This window comes from Balaenoptera borealis (genome assembly GCF_965194805.1).
Source record: "Balaenoptera borealis genome assembly, chromosome: 7".
NCBI lineage: Eukaryota > Metazoa > Chordata > Mammalia > Artiodactyla > Balaenopteridae > Balaenoptera > Balaenoptera borealis.
Window position 1 is genome coordinate 100,731,767 of NC_138864.1, and position 17,881 is coordinate 100,749,647.

Consider the following 17,881-nt stretch of genomic DNA (forward strand, 5'->3'; position numbering starts at 1 on the left):
AAAAAATAAATAATAATTTTCAAACTTTATTGGACCAAAAATTATGACTTAGATTAACCAAATAGCAGCTGAATGTGCCTTTAATGATACCTTCTTATTTATAATCAGGAAACATAGAAAGTGACCTCGAACCACCAACATAGCACATCCTCTGGAGAACTTGGAACAGCAATCCATTCCTCACTTCATTGTTTTTCACCCATGGGATCACTCACCCTACTGCTTGTCCTCAGCTTTGCCTTTGAAACTGAACGTGTGTGCAGTATTTTCCGCATGCATTTAATATGTAATACAAGATACATTTTTAAAACTTACATTTGTACTCTCTCCTCCCTGCCTTAGTTACATGTAACATGAAGCTTATGTTTTAACAGTCAAGAGCTCTCCAGTTTTACAGTATCATAAAAAGAGTTTATGAGCCTTTTGTTAAAACTCGGTGCCTATGTCATTGGCAGGGCATGAAATTATTTTCAGCTACTTCTTCTACTTATAAGATAAAATTTGGTCTGAATTAAGCATCACACAGGGGGAAATTGAAACAATGCCTTTGTAGCCTAAAAGGAGTTTAGTCATCAAATGACACAGATTTGGGTTCCCCAGTTTCCACCACATGTGCATACCCCCCGGGGAAAACCTGGTCTCTGTTTGTACTTGTCTCTAAAAAGTTCCCATTTCAGGGGGACTTCCCTGGTGGTCCAGTGGTTAGCACTCCGTGCTTCCAATGCAGGGGGCGCGGGTTTGATCCCTGGTCGGGGAACTAGGATCCCACATGTTGCACGGGGCAGCAAAAAAAAAAAAAAAAAAAAAAAAAATATTCCCCATTTCAATGTTCACATTAGTTATGCAAAATCAAGGGCATGTTTTTAAAGGGTGTGGATACAACCTTAGCACAAGTTATTCCTGCCAAGAACAGGAATCATTTCAATAGGATGGAGTTTCCAGGGCCATGTTATTGGTAAACACCGGAACTCTCTTGGCCACCTACCCTATAAATAAATGGAAATCTTCCATGAATTATTTATGGATTCTGAGATGAGGCCGATACAGACATTGTTTCTCAGATTTCTATTTCCCAGAAGGATGGGCAGTCTGAAGTGGGTGATCGGCCTAAGTGGTGTTTTTCTGTTTCCTGGGGTCATCATAAGCGTTTGAAGTACTGAGTTGCTGGAAGTCGATTTCTCTCCCAGTGGAAGCCCCCCTGGGCAGCATCTTCAGTAAACTGTTATCAATTACAGTGCAAATAAATGCCTTCCCTTCACCACTGAGCACGGACTTGTTATCCTGCCTCTGCAGACATGAAAGCACAAACTTGGAGGCCAAAACCAAGCCTTCTCTGGTCTGTGTCTGGCCAGAGGGTGTGTGTCAAATAAGGGATTCAGAAATGAATTCTGGATTATTTTAAACAAAAGTTCATACTGAAAAAAAAATACACATACACACACTTGTGCAAATACGTGTGTCTTCGTGTGCATACACATACACACAAAATAAAATAGATGGTCGAGAGGTACCAAATCATCTTTTAGCCATTGTATTAGTTTCTTTGAAACATTCCTCTTAATTGTGATTTATAACGCTGTGGAAAACCTTTAGAATAACAGGTTCTCCGTCTCTGGAGGCCTCAGTCAGGTGCTCGTCCGGACGCGCGGGGAAGGCAGCTGCAGGTCGTAGCCGGGCAGAGCCTGGAGGGGCGTGCGAGGGGCGGGCTCTGGCAGATGCTTCTCTCTGGGAGGTGACAGGCGACCCAACTGCCAGAAACCATCAGCTCGAGACGATGTTAGGAAAAGCTGGATTCCACTAAGATGATAAAGAGAACTTGGAGAAGGAAAGAGGCCGGGGCAGCTCTGTGCCCTGTTGAAAATAAAAATGGATGATTAGGGCTTTCTGGGAGCAATTACTCTTAGTCGGGGATGCAGTGATGGGCTCCGCCCCCTCGCCTCCGCCCTCCTCTCCCCCTCCCAGCTTTCCTGAGGGGCTCTGATCTCTCTCACCGGGCTTTCCCGCTGGCAAACGCTGACGTGGGTGAGGAGTGAGAGGGCGGCTTCACGGAATCCTGTAAGCTGTGGCGAGGGCACCGTTGCATGCAGGGCACTTGGCAAGATGACGGTGGTACAGTTCATTAGGTTAAAAGGGAACTGCCTCCCCCAGTGGAATTTGTCCCCCTTCCTGTTACTTCCGCAGTCCCTATATCCAACTCTGTCATTGCACTACCACATTATATAATAATTATCTAAACTCCCCGATTTTTATTCACCACCCCCCATCCCCCCACTAACCTGAGCCCCTCAAGGCCTGGGATTGACTCTTTTTTTTTTTTTAACATCTTTATTGGAGTGTAATTCCTTTACAGTGGTGTGTTAGTTTCTGCTTTATAACAAAGTGAATCAGCTATACATATACATATGTACCCATATCTCTTCCCTCTTGCGTCTCCCTCCCTCCCACCCTCCCTATCCCATCCCTCTAGGGCATCACAAAGCATCGAGTTGATCTCCTTGTGCTATGCGGCTGCTTCCCACTAGCCACTGGGATTGACTCTTATGCAAGTTTCTACCATATACTTCCTAACACAGTGTCGGAGCTCAGCATATATTTTTCTCTCATGCTCCTTTCTCTGTCTACTGCCTCTCAGCTCAGACGCCATCTCCTCTAGGAATCTTCCTCTGATTCCCCAAATACTGGTCAAAGTGGCCTTTCTTTGTGTTTCCTCAGTGCTCTCTGCTTCCCCCCATCCCAAGCTTTATCTCTCTTTGTCTTTTTGATAATTTGTACCCACTGGAATATCAAATCCACAAGGAAGGAACTGAGTTTTTTGTTTGTTTGGTTGTGCTTATTTACTATTTATTTTTAACTGTTTTATTGAGATACAGTTTACATACTATAAAATTCCCTCATTTCAAGTGTACAATTCAATGGTTTTTAGTGTATTTACACATGTTTGCAACCATCACCATAATCTAACTTTAGGACATTTTTGTCCCCCTAAAAAAAATACGGCAGTCGCTCTCCACCCTTCCCCTTTTCCACTCCAACCTTAGGTGACCGCTGGTCTGCTTTCTGTTCCTATAGATTAACTTGCCCTGAATATTTCCTATAAATGGAGTCATACAATATGTGGTCTTTTGCAGCTGGCTTCTTTCACTTAGTATTTTAATCTTTGCATTCTCAGTTTAGAAATAAATTGCTTAGCACAGAAAAGACATTCAATGAATTTTTCTAACATGAAAAAATAAATGCATTAACCAACTCTAGCATTTTCTGGAGCTAGAAGTTGTGCTCAAAATAGAGCTCGTCCGAGAGGCTTTGACAAAGAAAGCTCTATGTTAGAAATAGCATTATCGCTTCCTGAGCCCTTTCTAGCAAGTGCCAATTGTTTGTTTGTTCCCATGGGGCCCCTTGGACTGAGGTGAGGCACGGAAGAGGTAGCTGGGGGAGGTGTGAGCCACGCATGGGAGCTGCCTGCCTGGGCTCCGGGGAAGGCTGCTGGGGTGCGCAGAGAGCTGCTGACGCCAGGTGCCGGGCCCTAAGTTTTGCAGTCCACGCAGGTCTGAGGTGTCCCTGCCTCCTCTTCGCTGCACCACCTCACTGCTCATCTCCGCACTCAATGATGCTCTTTCCGCCCTGCGCTGTCAAAACTGGAAAGGGTTTGATGAAGTCATGCCCAGGTTTAATGAATAATCAGGCCCTATGCCTCAAGCCCTCAGAAGGGTACTAAGGTTTTCAGAGAGGACAAAGTCAGACATTTTTAGTTGCAGAATTCCAGAAATCAGCTGTCCAGAAATGGGGCTGTTGGAAGAAGCGAGGAGCATCACATAACTTATCTCAAAGATTCTGCCATTCCCAAGAACAGAGGAGACAAGAGAGAGGCTGTAGAGATGGCCCCATCCAGAGCTGCCTGCTAACCTGACCCTGGGGTTTGTGGGAAGACGCTCCTTCAGGCGTGCACACCACTGAAGCACGGCTTCTGATCTGTAGAAATATTTCTATTAACTTTCTTTTTCTACCGTACTATTGTCAAATGCAATATTAATGTAGCATCAAAATTTATCATTTTTATGCCATAAATCTTCCTTTAATTTTATACATAATAAGTGCTTACAGATGCAAATCATGTTTGAGTGGAAGGACATAATGGTTAAAAGAAGTACTGGCCATATTGTAGTAATTTTGCAAACAGCTGGTTCAAGTTGACATATGTGTATTCCCAGTCTCGTGTATATGAGATACAAGTTAATGTTAACAGTACTTTAACAATGCAACTGAATCTAATTATGGAATTGAAAGCGCTATGGGTAGAGGGATCACATTTTCACTGAAAAGCATAGGTAGACATCTGTTTCTGGTGAGTTTCAAATAGGTACTTGCATCTTTTACACTCACCAATTCCATAATTTTTTGCAACTGTGGATTAACTAATTGCCTGCGTTTTTTTTTTTCTAAAACTAGATGGCAGATATACTTTTCAGCAATTTAATTTTGCCAGTGGCATTATATATGCCTTTTAAATATGGGAGGTGTAAAGAGGGCTGCGACTGGAATTTAGGGCAAGGGGAAAGCTTCCTTGCTTTGTTACCAGATGGCTCCCCACTGTGTCCACAATTCTTTATTTTACTAGATTCTTCTGTTGGAAATCCTTTCAATTAGTGAAATCACTTACATTAACCTTCAGGGTCTCTTAAGATGCTAATATCCTTGGAACATTGGGCCTGTTAGACATTTCTAGTAGGAGTGAATTAAATTACATTATTTTTCTCCCAGTAGCTGGCTAAAGTCAATGCACTGAGTAAATACAAGGAATGGGGCATGATTTTGAAGGGAACCCAGTTGCAAAGAAGATCCCTCTGAGAGTAAGGGGAGCCTGAGAAGCAAGGGGCATTGGCTGCCAATGGGCCACTGTGCCCAAGTGCCATGCTGTGTGCCAAGTTCACTTCTGACAGCTGAAATTTAAAATCGTTTATTCTTGAGCAACGGACTTGGAATACAGTACCTCTGCAGAACTGCTAAAGGAATTCAAATTTTTCACCTGGAGAGGTGAAGATTTCAAAGATGGCCTGATTGGGCTCTTCCCATAACCTACCGTTGTTCTGCATTTTATCAGTTCAGCTAAGTCAGAAGACCCAATTAGAATCACATTTCTTCCTCCTCTAGCTCTTCATGTGCTGGTTTCCACTGCCCAAAACAATGAAAGATTGTGCTTTTTTTTTTTGCCATTGCACTTTTAAGCAGGAGCCCAATGCATCTAAAAGCAGGTCACTTAGACAGTTGTCAAAGATGTAAAGCATTGTTAAAGGGGAGACAGTCACTCATCGGCTTAATTGTTGATGGAAATAAAAAGTTTATGTTCATCCTTTATTGCTTAGAGGATTTGAATATCAGTGCAATTGGGCTATGATGCCAGCTGTCTCAGGGATTGCCAGGATCAATTTGTCTGGTCTGGAGGGCTGTGTCCCAAGGGTTTTATCTATTCTCATGGTTCCGTGCAGGTGCATTTTTCAGAGAGAAAATGAGTTACTTAGTCAAGTGTATAATGACAATGGTCCTCTCCCTCTAGAGCTTCCAAACAAACTCCTCCAGATCATGTCTATGAGAACATATATTCCACAGGCTTCTAAGACGTGAATGGTCACTGGTAAATGAGGCAGATTAAAGAACACAGTGGTGAAATTCCATGTTTTAAAGGACTTTAAAGTATTTTTAAAATTTGACTAAATATGCCCGTTGTCTCCGGCGTCCAGAAATGTAAGGTAGTTTAGTGGCCTGAGGGTAAACTACAAAAATTTCTATCCTTCTGTCTCTTCCATGAAAATGTAAAGCATAACTTTTAACCTAAACAGAGTGTACTCGACTTTGCAAGTGTTTACTTTTATGTCGTACTGAAAGACAACCACTGGCAAAAGTTTTCTTGGAGGAACAGGATTCAAACACTTAAACCACAAATTCTTATAGTTCCAGAAATGTCAGCTTTTTTTTTTTTCAGCAGCACACCAGTTGGGAAGGCAAGCCAGTTGTGACCATCGGCTTACAAGAAGGAAAGAAAACTAAAAAGAGGAAGCAAGAGAACACGAGAAGAATAAGGAAAGGGAAGGAATGGGAGCAAGAGGAATTAAGGGGAGAAAGAAAGAGGGGGTTCTTAAGAAACGGTAGCAGACGTCATTTGTTGCCATGATCATCAGTCAGCCAAAATGGTCTAAAATTTAACCACAAATTCAGCAAGTGGAACTTAGAGGCTATGTCACAAACAGGCAACAATGGGTCATAGTCTCCGGCTGAAAGCTAAAATTTTCAATTATCCAGATGTGTGTTTGGTTTTACAGCCATTAGGTAACTGCATTGCTGACAAAATACAAAGATGCTCTTAATCAGAGAGAGGTTAATTGTAGTCACAAAAGGAAAATGTCTTATTTTATACTAACTAATCTGATTAGTTTGAAACTGCCTTTTGAAAAGGACTTATCTTTTTCTTAGCTTAGTCTTCAGAATCATGAGAATTTTCTTGTGTTTGGAATAAACCTAACCATGGTAGCCCATTTGCTAATTGTATTTCTTACATTTCCCTGTAATAAAAGTTGTCCTTGGGCTTCCCTGGTGGCGCAGTGGTTAAGAATCCGCCTGCCAACACAAGGAACACGGGTTTGATCCCCGGTCCGGGAAGATCCCACATGCCGCGGAGCAACTAAGCCCGTGTGCCACAACTACTGAGCCTGCGCTCTAGAGCCCGTGTGCCACAACTACTGAAGCCCGTGTGCCTAGAGCCCGTGCTGTAGACTCTACCCACTGTAGACTTTTGACCTCCAGAACTGTAACATAATCAATGTGTGTTATTTTAAGCCACTAAAATTGTGAGAATTTTTACAGCAGTAATAGGAAACTAATACATATATTCCAAATGACGAGAAGATATCACACCCTTAAAATCACAACAGGATATTATTTAATTTTAAAACGGAACATGCAGAGAACATAAAGAAGATCTCTTGGAAATCAGACACACACACACACGTGCACACAAGCACAACCCACATATGCACATGTACACCAGCAGACATGAAAACCTCAGTAGAAGCCAAAAACGATACAACTGAGAAAAATCTCACAGGTATTAGAGGAAAAAAAGATATGAACATTAAAACAGAGTACTGACAAAACTTACAGAACCAGACAGTTGATCCAACATTCACAAAACAAAAGTTCTAGAAAGCAGAAAGAAAATAGAGGAGAGAAAATCATCAATGAAACACATTTAAAATATTTTTCTACAAAAACATGATTTTCACATTGAGATGGCCTACTGAGAGTCCAGAGTAGGTAAATATACACCCACATCTAGCCACACCATCATGAAATTTCCAAATATCACAAAAAAAAGAGAAGATTTCAAAAGATATCAAAGGAAAAAAATAAATTCATATACAAAGGATCTGGAATTAGAGTATATTCCAATGTTTTGATAATAACAATGGAAGCTAGAAAACAATGGAGAAATGTCTTCAAAATTCTGAAAGAAAATTATCCCTAACCTAGAATTCACCACTAGTCAAGCTACTAGAATAGGATAAAACTATTTTAAGACAGTCAAGTTCTCATAAAGTTTATCTCACATACACTCTTTCTCAGGAAGCTACAGGAGTATGTGCTCCCCTAGAACAGGGGCCTAAACCAAAAATGGGAAATACATAAGATTCAGAAAATGAGGTTTCTACAAAGACACAAGAAAAATGTGATCTGTGGGATGATGGTGAAGCAGATCACGATGACACTGGCCACCAGATGTGGAGGCAACCATTCCAGACTGGGACAGGTCAGGGGACATGGGAGACTCTGTGTCAAAAAGATAAAATTGATGAAGCTTCTGATTCATCTCAGGAGATTTAGAAAATTGGGAGGTTTGGGGTTGGATTCGTGATAAGCACAAAGAAACCAGGAAAACAGGGGACTTCCCCAGCTGTCCAGTGGTTGAGACTCCACACTTCCACTGTAGGGGGTGCGGGTTCGATCCCTGGTCAGGGAACTAAGATCCCACATTCCGTGAGACGTGGCCAAAAAAAAAAAAAAAAAAAAGGAAACCAGGAAAATAGGGGTAAAAGCAAGTAAGGAAAGGAAAATAATCATAGTACACTACATAGCTTAGCATGAATAACATTATGTGTCTTATAATATAAAAACTGACTGCTGACCTAACCACAATTTTGAGATAAATATATTGAGAATATAAAGGCTACAAAAATACACGGTGGGAGGAGGAGTGAAGCAAAGCAAATCCTCAAATTCCAGAGTGGAAAGTCACAGATAAAGCCTAATATTTTCAAAATTAAGAAGTAACAGTATACAGCTTCCCTGGTGGCGCAGTGGTTAAGAATCCACCTGCCAACGCAGGGGACGCGGGTTCGACCCCTGGTCCAGGAAGATCCCACATGCCGCAGAGCAACTAAGCCTGTGTGCCACAACTACTGAGCCTGCGCTCTAGAGCCCGTGAGTCACAACTACTGAGCCCGCGAGCCACAACTACTGAGCCCGTGAGCCACAACTACTGAGCCCGTGCGCCTAGAGCCCACCGCACAAGAGCCCACAAGAGAAGCCACCGCAATGAGAAGCCCGTGCACCACAACGAAGAGCAGCCCCCGCTCACCGCAGCTAGAGAAAGCCCATGGGCAGCAAGGAAGACCCAACGCAGCCAAAAATAAATAAATAAATAAATTTATAAAAAAATAAAAGTAACAGTGTAAGTATGATGTTTAACAGGTTAGAGCAAAATACCAAAAGAATTCAGCTAAGAGAGCAGGAAGTTAGTACTTCTGGGGAGGGTATACGGGGAGTGGGGAGTAGGACACTGCTGTTTTTCATTACAAGACTTAGCTAATTGTTTAATTATGTCATACAGATGATTTTTCAAAACCTGTGATATTGTGAGAATTTTAGTAGAAGGATCGTTTTATTTAAGTTGTTTTGCAAAGTTCCATTGATTCACTGGTGTACTCCTTTGATTAGATTACTGAACGGTAGGTATAGTTTAAATATAAGGAAAAGAGGCACAGAAAGGTTCCAAGAAAGGAAGATTCCAAGAGGCTACTGAATAAAGCTAAGTCAGAAAGATAAACAATGCTGCCTGAGTTTACTCTTTCTGAGGGGTTTTTCTGTTTTCTCCAGCTGCGAAATATATTTATGACTTTCAACTCCTTTCTTTTGTTCGTTTTTGAGGGCCAAGTGAAGACACACCTTAAAGCAAGCGATTAACAAAAGTAACCCTCCTTCATAAGTGTTATCAAATGATTTAAATTATCCTGAAAACATATAGCATATTTCTTTGTATGCAATCACAAGGAGCTCTAACATGTTTTGTCTGGTCTGAAAATTTATGCAACTTATCAACAAATAATTGTGCCTATGAAATGAATCAAAATATTTCTTCAGCATTTTAATGAACATCTATATACATCAATATTACTATACATTTCTCAAATTTAGCCTACTGATGTTAAGCCTTCTGTTGATCACCTATTTGGTGACTTCTCCTCATCCGCCTTTCTATCCTTATATCGATTACTCTAGACCACCCAACATGCTTCTGGGCCACTTGCCTGAGATGACAATGTGTGAGGGACCATGAGTTAATTTCACTGTTACCAAAGGAAACCACAAGCAGAAAAATAAACCAAATAATGTGTTCTGAGGTTAAATAAGTAGAGGAGGATGATATTATTCAGGGACACTATGGTTTTTGCTGAAATCATCCCTCTGCTTTTCTGGGTTAATCTGTATCTTACCAGAGCTTCCAAGGGCACAGGGGGCTAGTGCTGCAACGGGTATTGATGTGCCCTCTCCTCACCACTCCCTACACCGATACTAATTATCACTGCAGAGCTTGTCTTTTCTCAGAATACAGTCCACAGCCTTTGTGTCATAGTTATCCTGCCAATAGCTTCCGAAAGAGGTTCTTCATCTGCCTGCCCATGTATCTTGAGGGCTTGCCATGCTGCATTTTACAGTAGGTAGCAGACTGATTACCTTGCTCTGTCTGCCCAAGGAAGTAAGGACAACCTTCAACATTTCTGTACTCTCATTTCTTTCTTCTATGGTGAGGAAATCTGTACCCTATTTCCCACCTCATTGGTTACTCCTCCCCTTCAGAGAAAGAGTGGCCAGTCAATTGGTCCCTGTCACCAGTGGGTACCTCCAAAGCAAGACGGCCCCACCTGCCCTCTTCATAGGCCTGGACATCCTCAGGTAGAGTGGGCTGTCCTCTCCACTTCCTGTGGCCTCCTGCCAGCCTCCTTTCTCAGGTCCAGTTTTTCAGCGTGAGCCTGGGTGGATCTATTGGATCAGCCTTGCTGTCTTCAATTCAGGGGGAAGGAATAGAAAACTTCACTTTGCATAATCTAGCTCGACTAGGAAGCCTTACACTTAATAAACCTGATACTTTGCCCAAACTGGTTCAGTTCTCTGTCTGCATGCTTTATTCATCAGAACCCCTGGGACAGGGAGGGGAGGGGAGTATCAAGGGGAAGATTCCAGCACTGAACCCCACCCCGGACTGCCAACAATCACTATAAGATTAAGATATGCTGAAGGCCAAATCAGTCCCTGAAGGGAAACTCCTTTCAGCAGAAGCCTGCCATAACGCAGTTAACCTATAAGGCAAATACTAGTTCTCTCCCCAAAACAGCATGAAAAAGTGGCTCCACTGTATTTGTCTGGTGCTGGTTTCATGAGTGTGCCCTGGGGATTGCAGACAATACGCTGGTGCTAAAGTAGCAACTGAAATCTTTTACCCAGTCGGTTGGACTCAGGCTCTGTTCTGGCACGTGGCCCAGTATATCAATATTGTGGTTTTCAGCCCATTTTGGAAGCTGCTTCACTAAGCCATGTGACAACCCCAAAAGTTGGTACGGCACCAGAAGACTTCATCAGATTGTGAACTTGAGATCCCTCAAGTCAGCTGTTTTTGTATTGATGCCTCCCTTCCCATAATCACTAAGAGAAGGGGAGGGGGCTACAGTTGGAACACACCTCACACCTTCAACGCCGTTCACGTTTATGTCTCTGAACCCTCGTAAATCTCCTGGGCTCTGAGCACTTGCTGACTCAAATAAAAGCACTCTCTGGAGGCAACTTCAAGTAAGAGTTTGAGTTATTAGCAGAGCTCAACAGACGTACCTGGAAAGAGCACGTGGCATGGCTACAGATTTGTCAGAGAGATTTAAGAGTATCAGTGTATTTACTGATTTGAACACTAGCAAAAATCGAAGCTGTGAATACTCTAGACCTAGCCATCTGATGGTCCCCTTGGAAACTGTGCAGACCATGTGGCCCGTACTATGCAACGTACTAGGTACAAGTCATGGCGAACTTCCAGTTGAAAAGTGGCAAATTAGTAGATGATGTCAATGTTGACAGCTCTCAACTTTATGCTTCATTCATTCCAGTGTTATGAGAGATGCCTTGTCTGTTAAAACGACAACCACACAACCAATATTGAACACCTACTACTCACTCAGCCTTGTTGTAGACATTGGGGGGGCGTGCAAAAGGATTCCTCATATTCTTTGATTTGAAGAGGTTTATAATGTAATTGGTGACTTACAGTGAAGGCACGTTAAACCATCAGAAAGCAAAAAAGTAAATTAAGCGATACATTTTCTGATAGGTACCTCAGACGAAGTAGAAATTAGGCAGAGAGGGGTGTTAATATGATTAACTGTGTAAGACTTCCTGAAGAAGTGTGACCTAAAGAATGGGTAGGCAGGCTTGGGTAAGTAAAAAAAGAAAGAAAAAATTCTAGGTATGGAGACAGGGTTTCTCAAGAAACCGAAATAGTAACATGCAAGCCCTGCTTGTGGAAAAGGGAAGAAAGACATTGGGCTGCCTAGGGAGAATGACCATAAGGAAGTAGAGTGAATTTAATCAAAAATGACAGCTATGGAGAAATCCTGAATGAAGGATTTTTAGAAGTCAAACCAAAGGGTTTACAACATAGGGAGGGTTAAATAAGAAATCATTAAAGGTTTCAGTGGGGAAAGTGAAAAAATTAAAGTTAAATTTAAACGTGATTCATCTGGTGTGAAGATGGAGTAAACACCAAATGGTAACTGTCGCTTGACCAGACTTAACAAACCTCACTTCAACACGCTGCCCACCCATGATGAGGACAGTAGCCAACGGTTAAACGTATGGACAACCGCCTCGAATACAAAGGCAGTTTCAGCATTTGCTGATTTTTGACTGGCATTTTGTTGACAGCAGAATTACATCACAACAATTAAATGTAATTATGCAGACCAACAGTTAGAATAAGATAGACACCATCGATTCTTTCTAAATGACTCTTCCCTCCAAGTTTTCTCCCTTAAAGTTTGAGATTGCTTGATTTTAGTTAAAAGAAAAAAAAAGAGAAAATTTGGTTTTTTCCATTATAGACATCCCAGTGATCTCTCCATAAATAGTACTCCTAAAAAAATGAAAGTCTAGATTTTTGAAGTTTTCTTGATAATTTTTTAAACTCAATAATAATTCATTAATTGAGTTGTTTTGTTATACAGAATTCAGAAAAAAATTTTTTGAAAAGGGGTATGGAGAGATTCAACATTCTCCATGTATTTCAGTTTTGACAAATAGTGACCACTCTTATTTGTCAAGGATTTTACTTATGTTCCCGCATTCCGAAAAGATTGCATAATCAGTGCAAATACCACTAGAGATAAGCCACTTTCTATTAACACTTATTGAGTCTTCTTCAATCTTACTTTCTAGGACAAGTAAACAAAAGAAACATTTTTTTACTTTCATAGTTGTGAAAATTTAAAAAGCAAGACAGCATCCTTCTCCAACTCCTGCCCCTTCTCCTAGTTCTGTCACTGGTGTCTGCTCTGCTGCTCCAAGTCGGGCTTTTCAGGCCACCAAAGGGCAGCAGGACATCCAGAATGCCATTCTCCGCCCCCTCCTGGGAGCCAGTGGTCACAAGCCTGTGCTCTGTCCCACACTGGAAGCATCCAGGTGGAATTTAAAATAGAATGGATGAGGACCCAGTTATGTAAAAAGTCACCTCTGGTCTTCTGTTCCATCATGGGAGTTAAGACCAGCTGGGGTGCTTCTGGTATCAGTTTGCAGTACATAAGTCTCTGTGATCTGCAGCAGAAATTCTTACAACAGGGCCCTTAGAAGTCTCGTCCTCTGATGGACTGCCAGAGGCAGAGTCCAAGGCATATCTGTGCGGGCAGACTTTTTGCTGAGTTTCCCAGGGACTGAGAGAAAACTACCAGAAGGCACAGCCTCCCCTGGGTTCTACAGCTAATAATCTACAGTGGTCCTGGATGGGAGGTAGGATTTATTGCTGGCCTGCTACTTATCTTGGTTCAACTGGCCCAGTTGGTCAGAGAGGACCATGGTCAGAGATGCAGTCTCTCTGAAGAGCTTCTTTGAGTGAAACGAATATTTCCTCTGGCTTTCCCTCCGAAATCCCCTTTTCCAGAATGTAGCTCAAAAACACCTTACCGTTGCCAGGAAAACAAATTCATGTACCCTTCTTGCCGGATCAAGAAGCTACAGATGCTTCAGTAATCTGTGCAAACTTGGAGTTACACTGTGCTTTGCTTAACAGCATTAATCAAATTTTAGGTAGCTGGGCTCAGATCATGAGATGATACAAGTTCAGCTCCCATTTTGAACAATTAGTGGTATGATCTTTACAACATTTTTTAGAAAGCTTGCATAAGACAGTAAGCACCAGGTTATGTTCTATCAGACAGTTAATATTTTGTTCTCTCTCTGAATTACAAAATCAAAAATAATAAATAGGAAATGAGATTCCTTCTTGCTGCTAAAGTAATAAACAATTTGAAATGTGTAGTTGCGTATATGTTTGGATTTGACCCATCATTTACTTTATTCTTCAACTTTAAATAGAGAGCATAATCCCCACTAATGGTAGTAGAGATGAACCACTTCAAATTAATAAGAGATATAAATTAGATTCTGAAGGAGCCCCTCACCTTCATATTCCAGGATAAAGAAGATATCTGTAACTTCTTTTATCTTCTAAATAAAGTTTCATGTGACCTGACAGGATTATAATACATTTTAAAATTCGACCATCTTAAGATATTTCTGCAAAGAAAATAATTCATTTTAATTAAAATCCACAAGGAAAAGTGGAACAGAAGATACAAAATGGGGGTCAGAAAACTCTAGCCTGTGCCACCCTAAGAACTGGGGTCCCTCTCTCAGGTAGACAAGCCCGGTCGCTAGGCTTCCTCCTCCTAGGAGTGCAAATTCACTAGCAAATGCAGTCTCCCCACACCACCACATACACGTACACAGCATGCCTACCGCCTCCCTCCCTCCAGCCCTGTGGAAACTCCAGTAAGACATTCAGATGCGAAAGAGCTTTTGATCATTTTACAGGTGAGAAAACTGAGGATCAAAAGTGAAATTGATTGCCCAGGATTATAACCTGCTGACCGGAAACCCAGTCACTCAACTCAGCCCAATGCTCTTTCCACTGTTCTTCCCGGTCCACAAAAACCACACAGCAAAGTGGGGGTGGGGGGGTGGAACGGAAGGGCAACCATGCAGACCATCATCTGCCTCTGAGAGACCCGACTTCAGGGAGACCTCCTCAGGAGACCCACCCACCCATTGTGGGTTTTTGTTTATCTTCACAGAACAGAACATGTCTTTTGATGGAGAGATCTGTGAACTGTGATATAAAGATCCACGGGACACAAAAGAGGAATTTAGACCTTGAGGCCAGATACCTGGAATTTGGTCAAAAAAAGGAAAAAAAAAAAAAAAAAAGCAGTGCTTTTTAATCAACTTCTGCAGCAGTACGTTGTGGTAGGAAGAACAAGACCTCTAAAATAAGATCGATTTTTGACTCTGCTATCTTCTAGCTGAGTGGCCTTGAGCAAGTTTCTTAGTCTCTCCAAATTCATTTCTTTATCTATAAAATGAGCACCAGTATGAGGGGTTTGAATCTTTGCATGGAGTGAGAAGAGAGAGACAGAGAGTAAGAGAGAAAACACAGGGGGCATGTAGGCTCTCAGTGCATGACACAAAATAGGCACTCAAATGTCTGCTTGTTGAATAAGAAGCTTAATTCTTCAGCTGGACCATCTCCTGGAAGTAAGTCTCCTTTGCTTTAGAGATATGAACAGAATGACCCCTAAGGCCCTAGACCACACAGAAAAGATGCAGGACCACTCAGGCCCTGAAACTGTGCCTTGGATTTGAAACTAGTTGAACCAGTGGTCTTAGACTCTAAGAATAGAATACTGTGAGTGCCCCTCTAAAGGTTTATCTGGACGCCTGGACAGTGTTTGATCCCTAGACTAACAACAAAGGCAACATTCAAATGACCCCACTCCCAAACTAGATTAAGTAATCCTACAGTGTGTGTTCCCGGCGCACAATACTTCCCCAATGCATTCATTGCTCTGACTGTGATTGCCTGCCCCCTTGTCTGTCTTGCCAACTGGGCTATAAACTTCACTACCATTTAACTCAGTGCTATCCCCACTTTTTAACCCATAACGGAGGCTCAGTATATCTTCCTAAAGGAAAAAAGTCCAGCAACTTCCTTAAAACATCTACCATCGTTGGCTCGAAAAATCAACCTAAAGTATTCGTGTTCTCCACTCCCCCAGTTCTTCCCCAATACCCCTGCAGAGGAAGCCTCTGCTCTAGTTTCACCATTTGGGCCTCTTAGATATCTGCTCGGGATGTTCCTCACCACGTTGTTCATCTGTTCAGTAAATTGTTTTCAAAACCAGGATCTCGTGTACTGGGCCCCATGGCAGGAGTTCAGCAGGGAATGCTCCACTATCCCTCGTGGAGAGGCTCACAGAATAAAGTGAGCTTGGATGAAGCCTCTGATTTTCAGAGAGGCCACTAGCCATTAGCCAAAATATTTCTGGATGAGTAACTACACCCTATCATCATCTTGACTCTCTAAAAATTACAATGTGGCTTTAGGACCTGGTACATAGCGTTCACTCAATAGATACTTGGTGGATAAAGGAATGAATGGGATAGGATGGGAATTCCAGTGAGCTTTTATTGCTCTGGGCTGATATAGGAGACATGCAGCAAATAAAATCATTTATTTGAGGATAAAGCTAATAAAGTAAATCTTTAACTTGAGTAAGTCTAGATTTTGGAACCCACTAAGGTGGTATACCCTGAGAGCTTACTAACATTTCAGAAGTCCTCTGAGGAGCAGGTGATGCCTCTCATAAACATTTCCTGTCACCAACTAGGTGAGACAGGGTTTTCTGATACCACAGCTAAGCATGTGCCGCCTGAATTCAGAGTTCTCCCCAGAGATCTTCTATCCTGGAAAACACTGGTTAACTAAACTCTCTAAACTTCCAGGCACCAGAACATTCTCCTGTTTCCGACCTCTTTGGCTCCAAACAGTAACTTGCCAGATTCTATACTTTCCTTTACTGATAATCTCAAATTATTTTGTTTCAGACTGGTCTCCATGGCTGGAGACAAGGCCAGAAAGGCTATGCCTTTAAGGGAAGGGATCTTCATAAATTCTCACAATAGTGGACACACAGTAGGTGTTTCATAAGTAAGCTTTTAAAATTTGTCTTCAATGTGTAGCCCTGTCCAAAGTCTCCAAGAGGGACATAGTGTGCATTGGAGAGAAGGGAAAGAACACAGCCCTCATTTTTCTAGAGCTCTCCAGACAGCTCTCACTCACATTCTCTCTGTGCCCTCCACCTTCTGACAGTCTCAAAGACTACGGAAAATAAGCAAAACCGTAAAACGAAATCACCTAACACAACTTAAATATGGTAGATTAGATGCTAGGCTGGAATCTTCCCTTTCGATAAAAGGAAATGCCTGCACAGATGATGATCGATCTCAAGCTTGACAAGTATTTCACTCATTCTCTAGAGTCTCCTGACACGTTGAGACCTCAAGCAGGGTGTTGAAAGGTCAATTTTTTGGTACCAACTCTGACTCAAAAAGATTATTCTCCTGTGAGGTGAAGTAGAGGAAAGAAACGGGGGCAGTGAGATTTTTCCATCCACTCCACCCAGAGGGTAATTAATCCAAATGAGACTGGGGTGGGTGGAGCTCAAACATCGCCCATTCAACCCACACCTTCACCCAGGGTTGTTAAGACAGAAGCGCCCCTATCAATCTTCGGGTTGAATCAATACCCCTCCCGCAGAGACCCGCTCTCAGGAAACTGTGACAGGAGGAAAGGTCAGGAACACAGGATCTGGACCGGCTGTCGGGGAACAGCGGGCCCGAGCGCCCCCCGCGGAGCCTGCTCTCAGCCAATGGGAGCCTGAGGTCCCGGTTTGATGAGATGAGGGGCCGCTGCTGGGCCAATCAGGCTCCAGGCGCGGCCAGGGGGAGGAGATGGGAGGAGAGGCCGGGGGCGATGGAGACAGAGCTACATCAACAGAAGTTTCTCACCTTGGAATGCGAGGGGCGCTCCCGCATCTCCTGCACATCTTCGACTCGTCTCGGGAGGAGTGCCCCAGGCTACTTTCCCAACTTCCTCACGCTGCTCCCAGCTCGCGAGGCTGCTGAGAGCCCCTACCACGGCTGGCCTTTTTACGTTGTCTGCAGGGAGAAAGGAGGCGAGGGACACCTTGGTGCTGGGGAACGGACCTCTGTCCTGGTGGGCCTCTGGCTGGGGAGGGTCAAAGAGGAGTGGCTGGGCCTGGGGGACTCCATGCGGGGGCCATGGACAGAGCAGCGCTCCTGGGACTGTCCCGCCTGTGCGCGCTGTGGGCAGCCCTGCTCGCGCTGTTCCCCTGCGGAGCCCAAGGAAACTGGATGTGAGTATGGGGGCAGCAGGGGCGCACGGGGTTTGTGGCAAAAGGGATGCCCAGCCTCAGGGAACTTTCAGCTGAGGCTGGAGAGG

At 43.0% G+C, this 17,881-nt stretch overlaps 2 protein-coding genes across 2 annotated transcripts in view; one reads left to right on the forward strand and one right to left on the reverse strand.

The window, feature by feature from the left end:
• Nucleotides 1-17,696, reverse strand: LOC309632508 (uncharacterized protein). Its single transcript, XM_082400180.1, has 3 exons — nt 17,428-17,696; nt 1,992-2,091; nt 1-1,851 (listed from the first exon to the last, which is right to left on the reverse strand). Exons 2-3 carry the CDS (start codon nt 2,081-2,083, stop codon nt 1,626-1,628), a joined length of 318 nt encoding a protein of 105 aa, XP_082256306.1. The 5' UTR covers nt 2,084-2,091; nt 17,428-17,696; the 3' UTR covers nt 1-1,625.
• WNT16 (Wnt family member 16) overlaps nt 17,357-17,881 on the forward strand; it is a 19,208-nt gene continuing 18,683 nt past the window's right edge. The window contains exon 1 of the mRNA XM_082400142.1: nt 17,357-17,795. Within this exon, the coding sequence (XP_082256268.1) occupies nt 17,701-17,795 (95 nt within the window). The 5' untranslated portion in view covers nt 17,357-17,700. The remainder of the gene's footprint in view (nt 17,796-17,881) is intronic.